At 44.8% G+C, this 12,779-nt stretch overlaps 1 protein-coding gene across 1 annotated transcript in view; it reads left to right on the forward strand.

The window, feature by feature from the left end:
- Positions 1–12,779, forward strand: part of LOC143769708 (alpha-2-macroglobulin-like protein 1) — a 271,438-nt gene that overhangs the window by 151,910 nt on the left and 106,749 nt on the right. The window contains exon 16 of the mRNA XM_077258494.1: positions 341–430. Coding sequence (XP_077114609.1) covers positions 341–430 — 90 coding nt within the window. The remainder of the gene's footprint in view (positions 1–340; positions 431–12,779) is intronic.

Genomic DNA, 12,779 nt, shown 5'->3' on the forward strand with positions numbered 1-12,779 from the left:
ATGAATCGGGGCTTGAGTCTTTCCATAGACTTGATATATTTGCCAATAAAAGCCTAAAAATGTAGAAACATCTGACCACTGAAAAATCTAACTAAAAGATCTAAAAGCACTGAAACACTAAAACTTTGTGTAAACTAAAATATGTGCCAGTCTCAAAACTAGGCCACAACTGAAAGAAACTAATTCTTTTGCGGGATGATATTATCAAAGAGAGAACAATGATACGACCCAGATGGGGTTCTTTTACAATATACAGAGGTATTCACTATAGACTGGAATTTAAAAGATGCTACATTAAAGTTTCAATGAATGTGTCATAAAGTTTTGGTTTTGCTTTTAGGAAAATTTGAAAAAGGCTTTTGATAGTCATCAAATCAGACCAGCAATGATCCAAGACGATCGCGAATTTGATCTTTTGAAGTTATTTGAGGTAAGCCAAATTTGCTGAATATTATACTTTGATTGCATTTTTTTTATTTTTAGTGAGTTAAAAGGATTGTCAGGCCTTTTTTTAATTTTAGAAACCGGATCAGTCTGATGTAAAAATTTGCATGAAATATCCAGACAACAATAAATTAAACATAAATGGCATAACTTGCCTTGCATTATTCTTACACCATGATGATACTTGTAGAAGAGGGCATGTGTAACACCTCAAGTAACCGGTTGTTACAGTGGCATTGCTTTCCTCTTGAGGAGGGTGATGCCATTCTTGGAAGAGAGGAAGGATCCTTTTAACAGGTAATAAGTACATGCAGCACTGTTCTGATTCCAGGCCAGAAGGGGGAGCTCGATACCCGGGTTCAGGGGAATTTCTCTATATATTCTGGCTGGAGGAGGAGTTAGAGTTTAGTCTGTCAGAGGGATAGAGGAGAGAGGAGTCAGACAAAGAGAGTCTGAGAGAGAAAAGCTGGGGCCATGCAGATACGTGCTTCTACAGCTCCTGGAAAGAGCAGATTGTAACAGACTGAGAGGAGAGCAGAAGCATAGGCGAAGTAAAGAGCTGGAGGGGAGCTACTGAGCTTCCTCCACGCTGAAGCGCAAGAAACCGGTAGCCAGAAGACCAAGGTTGTGGGGATAACTGTATCCCCTACAGCAGAAACTGGTGGACAGGAGATTGCAGGTCGCCTGCCCACCATTAACACCCGAAGGCACAACAACACATAGAGCCCGCAGTCATACTTAACTGTAAAAAGGATCGAGTTGCCTGCCATGCGAGTAATGTCCTACTAACAGGGACAGAGAGAAAGTGAGGACCTTGTGTGAGGCCTAAGGCAGCAAGGGACTACAACACACCACAGAGAGAAAGGCTTCCAACCCCACCTGGCTCGTGGGAGTTCTAAATTGCTTCCAAGCTGGCCGAACCTCACCATCACCTGTGATCCGTACCCTGGACTGTGGCTGCCTTGAGACTGCAACTTTGTGTCCTCTGATTCTTTCTACACCATCTACCACCTGTCCCTACTACACCATGAACCCTGGGAGGAAGCCATACCATCCCTGCTACAGTACCATCACCCCAGTGGACCCCTTTAAGCAGCGTCGGTCATCCCTGACCGAATACCACAGGTGGCATCACAAACAAACTTTCTTCTTTATTTAACAACCCCCTTTAAAGACATTCCCTTTAACTTGGATGCCCAGGGCCACGGACCGGGTCGCTGCTGCCGTGACCACCCCTTTAACAACCACCGTACCCGGCCCGAGTACTCCAGGGTCCTAGCGGGGGCTCGAAACATCCAGATGTGTTGTTCCTGCAGTCACTAAGTGTCTCATTGGTGGACAATATCATCTCTTGCTACCGAGATAAACATAATGTGGTGAAGACAATTCTGAATATAGTGTACTGTCATGATCTCAATGGCAAGAGATCATAGCATCAGCATATAAAGGAACTAGCTCTTGGAAGATGGGAACTGAGCTGACCATGAACTAAACCTAACGCACAACTAGCAGTGGCCGGGTAGCATGCCTATGTTGATTCTAGATGCCCAGCACCAGCCGGAGGACTAAATAATGCTAGCAGAGGAAAATATTAGTCCTAGCTCACCTCTAGAGAAATACCCCGAAAGGAGACAGAGGCCCCCCACATGTATTGGCGGTGAATTAAGATGAAATAACAAACGTAGTATGAAAATAGGTTTAGCAAATTTGAGGTCCACTTACTACATAGCAGAAGACAGAAAGGACACTTTCATGGTCAGCTGAAAACCCTATCAAAACACCATCCAGAAATTACTTTAAAACTCTGGCATTAACTCATAACACCAGAGTGGCAATTCCTGTTCACAAGAGCTTTCCAGACACAGTAACGAAACTACAGCTGTGAACTGGAACAAAAATGCAAAAACAAACATGGACAAGAGTCCAACTTATCTAGTAGTTGTCTAGGAGCAGGAACAAGCACAGAGAGGCTTCTGATAACATTGTTGACCGGCAAGCAACTAACAGAGCAGCAAGGTTATATAGCGACTCCCACATCTTGATGGGAACAGGTGAACAGAGAAGATGAAGACACCAGTTCAATTCCACCAGTAGCCACCGGGGGAGCCCAGAATCCAAATTCACAACAGTACCCCCCCCTCAAGGAGGGGGCACCGAACCCTCACCAGAACCACCAGGGCGATCAGGATGGGCCCTATGAAAGGCACGAACCAGATCAGAGGCATGAACATCAGATGCATTCACCCAAGAATTATCCTCCTGGCCATATCCCTTCCACTTGACCAGATACTGGAGTCTCCGTCTGGAAACACGAGAGTCTAAGATTTTCTCCACAACGTACTCCAACTCACCCTCAACCAACACCGGAGCAGGAGGCTCAACGGAAGGCACAACCGGTACCTCATACCTGCGCAATAATGACCGATGAAAAACGTTATGAATAGAAAAGGATGCAGGGAGGTCCAAACGGAAGGAAACAGGGTTAAGAATCTCCAATATCTTATACGGGCCGATGAACCGAGGCTTAAACTTAGGAGAAGAGACCCTCATAGGGACAAAACGAGAAGACAACCACACCAAATCCCCAACACAAAGCCGAGGACCAACACGACGGTGGCGGTTGGCAAAAAGCTGAGTCTTCTCCTGGGACAACCTCAAATTGTCCACCACCTGCCCCCAGATCTGATGCAATCTCTCCACCACAGCATCCACTCCAGGACAATCCGAAGATTCCACCTGACCAGAGGAAAATCGAGGATGAAACCCCGAATTACAGAAAAACGGGGACACCAAAGTGGCAGAGCTGGCCCGATTATTGAGAGCGAACTCCGCCAATGGCAAAAAAGCAACCCAATCATCCTGGTCAGCAGACACAAAACACCTCAGATATGTCTCCAGGGTCTGATTAATCCGCTCGGTCTGGCCATTCGTCTGAGGATGGAAAGCGGACGAAAAAGATAAATCTATGCCCATCCTAGCACAGAATGCCCGCCAAAATCTAGACACGAATTGGGTCCCTCTGTCAGAAACGATATTCTCAGGAATACCATGCAAACGAACAACATTTTGAAAAAACAGAGGAACCAACTCGGAAGAAGAAGGCAACTTGGGCAGAGGAACCAAATGGACCATCTTAGAGAAACGGTCACACACCACCCAGATGACAGACATCTTCTGAGAAACAGGCAGATCTGAAATAAAATCCATCGAGATGTGCGTCCAAGGCCTCTTAGGAATAGGCAAGGGCAATAACAATCCACTAGCCCGAGAACAACAAGGCTTGGCCCGAGCACAAACGTCACAAGACTGCACAAAGCCTCGCACATCTCGTGACAGGGAAGGCCACCAGAAGGACCTTGCCACCAAATCCCTGGTACCAAAAATGCCAGGATGACCTGCCAACGCAGAAGAATGAACCTCAGAGATGACTCTACTGGTCCAATCATCAGGAACAAATAGTTTATCAGGTGGGCAACGATCAGGTCTATCCGCCTGAAACTCCTGCAAGGCCCGCCGCAGGTCTGGAGAAACGGCTGACAATACCACTCCATCCTTAAGGATACCTGTGGGCTCAGAGTTACCAGGCGAGTCAGGCTCAAAACTCCTAGAAAGGGCATCCGCCTTAACATTCTTAGAACTCGGTAGGTATGACACCACAAAATTAAACCGAGAGAAAAATAATGACCAGCGCGCCTGTCTAGGATTCAGGCGCCTGGCGGTCTCAAGATAAATCAAATTTTTGTGGTCAGTCAATACCACCACCTGATGTCTGGCCCCCTCAAGCCAATGGCGCCACTCCTCAAAAGCCCACTTCATGGCCAAAAGCTCCCGATTCCCAACATCATAATTCCGCTCAGCGGGCGAAAATTTACGGGAAAAGAAGGCACAAGGCCTCATCACGGAGCAGTCAGAACTTTTCTGCGACAACACTGCCCCAGCTCCGATCTCAGAAGCGTCGACCTCAACCTGAAAAGGTAGAGCAACATCAGGCTGACGCAACACAGGGGCAGAGGAAAAACGGCGCTTGAGCTCCCGAAAGGCCTCCACAGCATCAGGGGACCAATCGGCAACATCAGCACCCTTCTTAGTCAAATCGGTCAATGGCTTAGCAATATCCGAAAAACCAGCAATAAATCGACGATAAAAGTTAGCAAAGCCCAAAAATTTCTGAAGACTCTTAAGAGAAGAGGGCTGCGTCCAATCACAAATAGCTTGTACCTTGACAGGATCCATTTCAATGGAAGAGGGGGAAAAAATATATCCCAAAAAGGAAATCCTCTGTACCCCAAAAACACACTTAGAACCCTTCACACACAAAGAATTAGACCGCAAAACCTGAAAAACCCTCTTGACTTGCTGGACATGAGAGTCCCAGTCATCCGAAAAAATCAGAATATCATCCAGATACACAATCATAAATTTATCCAAATAATCGCGAAAAATATCATGCATAAAGGACTGGAAAACTGACGGAGCATTTGAAAGACCAAAAGGCATCACTAAATACTCAAAATGGCCCTCGGGCGTATTAAATGCGGTTTTCCACTCATCCCCCTGCCTGATTCGCACCAAATTATACGCCCCACGAAGGTCAATCTTAGAGAACCACTTGGCCCCCTTTATGCGAGCAAACAAATCAGTCAGCAACGGCAATGGGTATTGATATTTAACAGTGATTTTATTCAAAAGCCGATAATCAATACATGGTCTCAAAGAGCCGTCTTTTTTTGACACAAAGAAAAAACCGGCTCCTAAGGGAGATGACGATGGACGAATATGTCCCTTTTCCAAGGACTCCTTTATATATTCTCGCATAGCAGCATGTTCAGGCACAGACAGATTAAATAAACGACCCTTTGGGTATTTACTACCCGGGATTAAATCTATGGCACAATCGCACTCTCGGTGCGGAGGTAACGAACCAAGCTTGGATTCTTCAAAGACGTCACGATAGTCAGACAGGAACTCAGGAATTTCAGAGGGAATAGATGATGAAATGGAAACCACAGGTACATCCCCATGAGCCCCCTTACATCCCCAGCTCAACACAGACATAGCTCTCCAGTCGAGGACTGGGTTGTGAGATTGCAGCCAAGGCAATCCTAGCACCAAATCATCATGTAGATTACACAGCACCAGAAAGCGAATAATCTCCTGGTGATCCGGATTAATACGCATAGTTACTTGTGTCCAGTATTGTGGTTTATTATTAGCCAATGGGGTGGAGTCAATCCCCTTCAGAGGAATAGGAGTCTCCAAAGGCTCTAAATCATACCCACAGCGTTTGGCAAAGGACCAATCCATAAGACTCAACGCGGCGCCAGAGTCGACATAGGCGTCCGTGGTAATAGATGACAAAGAGCAAATCAGGGTCACAGATAGAATAAACTTAGACGGTAAGGTGCAAATGGAAACAGATTTACCAAGCTTTTTAGTGCGCTTAGAGCATGCTGATATAACATGAGTAGAATCACCACAATAGAAACACAACCCATTTTTCCGTCTAAAATTCTGCCGCTCGCTTCGGGACAGAATTCTATCACACTGCATACTCTCTGGCGATTTCTCAGTGGACACCGCCAGATGGTGCACTGGTTTGCGCTCCCGCAAACGCCTATCGATCTGAATAGCCATTGTCATGGACTCATTCAGACCCGCAGGCACAGGGAACCCCACCATAACATCCTTAATGGCATCAGAGAGACCCTCTCTGAAAGTCGCCGCCAGGGCGCACTCATTCCACTGAGTAAGCACAGACCATTTACGGAATCTTTGGCAGTAAATTTCCGCTTCATCTTGCCCCTGAGATAGGGACATCAAAGTTTTTTCTGCCTGAAGCTCCAAATGAGGTTCGTCATAAAGCAACCCCAAGGCCAGAAAAAACGCATCCACATTGAGCAACGCAGGATCCCCTGGTGTCAATGAAAAAGCCCAGTCTTGAGGGTCGCCCCGGAGCAAGGAAATCACAATCCTGACCTGCTGTGCAGGGTCTCCGGCAGAGCGAGATTTCAGGGACAAAAATAATTTGCAATTATTTCGAAAATTCTGAAACCCAGATCTATTCCCCGAGAAAAATTCCGGCAAAGGAATTCTCGGCTCAGATACAGGTGCATGACAAACAAAATCTTGCAAATTTTGTACCTTCGTGGCGAGATTATTCAAACCTGCAGTTACACTCTGAAGATCCATTACAAACAGGTGGACACAGAACCATTCAAAGATTAGAAGGAGAGAAAAAAAAAAAATTTCAGCAGACTACTTATTTCTCTCCTTTCTCAGCCAAGGATTTTAACCCTTTAGTGGGCCGGTCAAACTGTCATGATCTCAATGGCAAGAGATCATAGCATCAGCATATAAAGGAACTAGCTCTTGGAAGATGGGAACTGAGCTGACCATGAACTAAACCTAACGCACAACTAGCAGTGGCCGGGTAGCATGCCTATGTTGATTCTAGATGCCCAGCACCAGCCGGAGGACTAAATAATGCTAGCAGAGGAAAATATTAGTCCTAGCTCACCTCTAGAGAAATACCCCGAAAGGAGACAGAGGCCCCCCACATGTATTGGCGGTGAATTAAGATGAAATAACAAACGTAGTATGAAAATAGGTTTAGCAAATTTGAGGTCCACTTACTACATAGCAGAAGACAGAAAGGACACTTTCATGGTCAGCTGAAAACCCTATCAAAACACCATCCAGAAATTACTTTAAAACTCTGGCATTAACTCATAACACCAGAGTGGCAATTCCTGTTCACAAGAGCTTTCCAGACACAGTAACGAAACTACAGCTGTGAACTGGAACAAAAATGCAAAAACAAACATGGACAAGAGTCCAACTTATCTAGTAGTTGTCTAGGAGCAGGAACAAGCACAGAGAGGCTTCTGATAACATTGTTGACCGGCAAGCAACTAACAGAGCAGCAAGGTTATATAGCGACTCCCACATCTTGATGGGAACAGGTGAACAGAGAAGATGAAGACACCAGTTCAATTCCACCAGTAGCCACCGGGGGAGCCCAGAATCCAAATTCACAACAGTGTACGTTCTGCCATATTCCTTGAGAAATGTGATTTGGCAGTAAAATTCAAATAGAGACTATTTTATTATTAATCATCGCTGTCTGGATATTTCATCCGAGATTCGGTTGTTTACTAGGTGGCGAAATCCCAGCGGATCAGATGATTACACTAATCTATATATATAATCGTCTAAGGGGCACATAAGTCTGTTTGTCTGTCTGTCTGTCAGTCACGGAAATCCCACGTCGCTGAGTGGTCGCGGCCGCCAGGCCGCGATCAATCAGTGACGGGCACAGCCTGGCCAAGAATTAGTCCCTCCCTACTTCTGTCCAGTCAGTGCCCGGCACCCCCTCCATACTCCCCTCTAGTCCAGTGCTCACACAGGGTGAATGGCAGCGTTAACAGGCCGCGTTATGCCACAGTGTAATGCACTCGTTAATGCTGCATTACCCTGTGTGACCAACTTTTTACTATTGATGCTGCCTATGCAGCATCAATAGTAAAAAAATCTAAAGTTAAAAATAATAAAAAAACAAAAAAACTGCTATTCTCACCTTCTGTCATCCGCAAATGCGCGTGGCTGCCGCCAGCTTCCGTTCCCAGAGATGCATTGTGAAATTACCCAGAAGACTTAGCGAGACCGCTAAGTCATCTGGGTAATTTCACAATGCATCTCTGGGAACGGAAGCTGGCGGCAGCAGCAGCACGCCCATCAGGACAGCTTCGCTGGACGCCGGAGGGTGAGTATATAACTATTTTTTTTTATTATTTTTTTAACAGGGATATGGTGCCCACACTGCTATAGACTACGTGGGCTGTTATATACTGCGTGGCTGCTCTATACTACATAGGCAGTGTTATATACTGCGTGGGCTGTGTTATATACTGCGTGGGTTGTGCTATACATTATGTGGGCTGTGTTATATACTGCGTGGCTGCTATATACTATATGGGCAGTGTTATATACTACGTTGGCAGTGTTATATACTGCATGGGCTGTGTTATATACTGCGTGGGCTGTGTTGTATACTGCGTGCCCTGTGTTATATACTGCGTGCCCTGTGTTATATACTGCGTGGGCTGTGTTATATACTGCGTGGCTGTGTTATATATTGCATGGCCTGTGTTATATACTGCGTGGGCTGTGCTATATATTACGTGGGCTGTGTTATATACTGCGTGGCCTGTGCTATACATTATGTGGGCTGTGTTATATACTACGTGGCTGTGTTATATACTGCGTGGCTGATATATACTACGTGGCGCCTATATACTACGTGGCCTGTGCTATATACTATGTGGCTGCTATATACATACATACATATTCTAGAACACCCGATGCGTTAGAATCGGGCCACCATCTAGTGAAAATAATAATCTTTATTTTTATATAGCGCTAGCATATTCCGCAGCGCTTTACAGACATTATCATCACTGTCCCCATTGGGGCTCACAATCTAAATTCCCTATCAGTATGTCTTTGGAATGTGGGAGGAAACTGGAGTGCCAGGAGTAAACCCACAGAAACACTGGAGAACATACAAACTCCTTGCACACTAGATGCTACTTGCTGTTATATTGGATCCAGTTGGATGAACACATACGTGGGCTGCGCTGCTGGAGTAGATCAGTTCTTCAGAAATTATTAGAATAAGGTTTTTTATTCACGATGAGTGTCAACAGTGAAAAAAACATTTGTTGTTTTCACTTGATAAAGACACCATTATGGGGCTGAAATGCTTTGTGATGAATAGAAAACCTTATTCTCATTATCATTTATGAAGAATGGCTTTACTCCAGCAGTGCAGCCCACCTATATGTTCATCCACCTGGATCCAATACCTCCGGGAAGATTTATCCACCAGCCATGGGGCAGCAGCTATTTTTCTTCATGCTTATATGGGAGTTGTGCCTTTCACAACTCCACTAAGTGAGTGTAACCCACACTCTCCTACACTCCCACCATAGTTTATAACACTATTGTGCGCTCTGTTTTCCACTTCTAGATTTATTCACTTGTTATTATATGGAGCATTTATTTTCAAGATTGGTGGGATACCCTGTAAGTTCTGAGGAAGAGGTCAACTCCTTTAACAAGGCTAAATGTTGCAAATGGGAAAAATCAAGTAGATTTCACATATTTTAGCATATTTTAATAATTATTTATGGCAAGAAAATATGTTACTATAAAAACAATAATAGAGGGATAGTTTGAAACTGTGCATTTGTGTGCTGCCTTGAAGATAGTTTGAGTGCGCCAAATATCAGTCATGTCTTAACAACCTGATGTGTGCCTGCCAAACTATTTTAGTGGGTTATGCCAATAGTTTGTCTGTGTGTGAGGGGGTGGCATCATTTATTGGTGTCACAAATGCATGCTGCCAACAATGTATAATAAAAATGTATCCCATGTTTATGAGAGTACTGTTGCTGGCGCTAATCAGGGACCTAAGGTAGGACTTGTTTATACTCCCCATGATCCACTTCTTCATAGCCACCTATTAAATTTTATTGCAGGTCTAGTACTCTTATATTGGATTGACGCCTTGTTAGGTGTCGAGTTCCCGCCTCTGCACAGGTTGAATCTCGAACCATCTCCGCTGGGGTCTCCCATTCTTCTCCAGCCGCAGTGGAGTCTGCTCAGTGGAGAAGTCGGTCCCAGCATCTAGCTCAGGCTGATACTGGACGACTGGTTACTTCTGCCCTTCCAGGCTCTGTCCTTGTAGCCAGCAATGTTCAGCAGCTAGCAGGTCTTTCTGGGACTAAGTCCAGCTTTTCCCTTTCTGAGCATGCCCACGGGACGACCTCCCATTGGAGGTCGGGGGTCACATGCTTTGATACTGCAGCAAATCCCATTGCTCCTCTAGGAAAGTCCTGAAGGTGTTCTTCTTCTGTGGAAGACTCCCATTGGTCCTTCTGGGAAGGTCCTGTACTTGCTGCAGCTATAAAAGGTTCGCATGGCCGCACTAGTATACATTTGAAAACGTGGGTGTGTTGATGAGTGCAAGTCATTCTTTAAACATCCCCTCCCTTGTGTATGACTGCTCGCGAAAGGTGGTTGTCTGCTATCTAGCGCCCGGCTGAGCTATCAGCACAAAGCCACACGTAAACAGCATCTAACTGCTGTGACCGCCAGTGCAGCGCTGTGTGCTATTAGAGCACTTACCTTACCCAAGTCTGGGTGGTTAGTGGTGTCTGCCAGTGTGGCACAGCACGCACTTCTGTGCATATTAGTTACTCTGATACCCCAATTGTGGTGTCGATCGCAAGAGGTCTACACGAACTCTAATCCTGTGTCCTGGGATACAGTTCTGTGATTCCTTGCTTGCGCTCTCTGTGTGGTACCGCGACCCTGTGACGTAACAGGGTTCGCTTTCTTCATACAGGGTGAAGTTAACCCATGTGAGTATCCTCATTGTACCGCCATATAGTCCGTCATTACTTAGCAGCAGGTTCCATCTCTGCATGGTGGACCCCGTGCTGCGAACGCACCTTATTCTATCTAGTTAATTATTTGGTGCGTTCCGCTAGCCCTAACACTCTTTGTGTTCTGAACCGGCTTACATACCATATATTCTTTATTGTTTAGTTGATGTAATGCCTTTTAGCAAATAATTTTATATAATTTATACAATGTGATTTTCTGGATTTTATTTTTGATATTCTATCTCTCAATGTTAAAATTAATCCACCCTTAAATTTATAGACTGTTCATGTCTTTGCCAGTGGGCAAACTTACAAAATCAGCAAGGGATCAAATAATTATTTCCCCCACTGTATAACATCTACTAGGTAACTGTTTTTCCAAGCTGCAATTTCCTTGCATGTCTCTGCATGGTCGGTTGCATTTCCAGGAAAAGAAAACAATACTAACATTGTTATGAGTCTATGACAAATTCACAATTTAATCATCAGTTGCTGTACATTCAAAAGTGATGTCCATGAAATTCACTTGAGATGCTGCTTCCCAAACAATTTCATTAACAATAAGGCCGCTTTCACATATCAGTTTTTTGCCGTCAGGCTCAATCCGGCGATTTCTGAAAAAAAAAACAGATCCGGCAAAAGTTGCCGCCATTTTTTTCTCATAGCCTTGTATTAGCAATGGATTGCAAAGGATGGTCTCACGTTTCACCCGATTTTTGCCGGATCTGTCGAAAATTGGTTTTCTGGTGCCGGAAAAAAATGGACATAGTTACGTTTTTTGTGCCCGTTGAAAAAACGGACAATGGAACGGCGACGGATTCCATTTTTTTAAGTGGGCATGCTCCGATTTTTTTTTTATCCAATTAGCTGGATCAGCTAGTCGGATCCATCGAAAAAACGGATCCATCGCATCAGTTTTTAACAATCTGCGACGGATCCGTTTTTTTCAACGCAAATTCAGCATGGATTGTGCCTGATGGCAAAAAAATTATGTGTGACAGCAGCCTAAGGAGTATGCTGAGATATCCCAAAAATTTAATTCATGAAAGACATACAATTTTGTTTTGAAAATTTAGCATTCTGTTCCCAGACCAGGTAGGGTCTTAATCCCAGATGCTACACCTCAAAAAAATAAATTAAACTAAAAATGAGTATGCTGAAATGTCTCAAACGTTGGAGTCATGAAAGATAAAAAAATGTCCTTTCATATTCTTCAGTAAGCGATGCAAAGCCCCCATCACCTGCCAATGGCGGATTTCAAATTAACAGTTTTCATTAGTGTTGAGCGAAACGGATCGGTCAATTTCATAAATCGCCGACTTTCGGCAAAGTCGGGTTTCGTGAAACCCGACCCGATCCCAGTGTGGATTGGCCATGCGGTCGGCGATCTTCGCGCCAAAGTCACGTTTCATATGGCGCTTTCAGCGCCATTTCTCAGCCAATGAAGGTGGACGCAGAGTGTGGGCAGCGTGATGACATAGGTCTCGGTCCCCACCATCTTAGAGAAGGGCATTACAGTGATTTGCTTGCTTTCTGCGGCTTCACAGGGGCTATAAAGGGGCATGCACGCCGACTGCCATCTTACTTCTGCCGATCGTAGCAGAGGGAGAGGTTTGTTGTGAATTTGCTTTTTGCTCCCTCTAGTGGTTACTAGTTTTTTGACTCTGGTTTTTCTGTCATTCCTTTTATCTGCACCTGGGTCGTTAGTTAGGGGTGTTGCTATATAAGCTCCCTGGACCTTCAGTTCAATGCCTGGCAACGTAGTTATCAGAGCTAGTCTGCTGTGCTCTTGTCTACTGATCCTGGTTCCAGTTATATCAGCTAAGTCTGCCTTTTGCTTTTTGCTATTTGTTTTTGGTTTTGTATTTTTGTCCAGCTTGTTCCAAA

Source organism: Ranitomeya variabilis, chromosome 4 (assembly GCF_051348905.1).
Source record: "Ranitomeya variabilis isolate aRanVar5 chromosome 4, aRanVar5.hap1, whole genome shotgun sequence".
NCBI classification, from domain to species: domain Eukaryota; kingdom Metazoa; phylum Chordata; class Amphibia; order Anura; family Dendrobatidae; genus Ranitomeya; species Ranitomeya variabilis.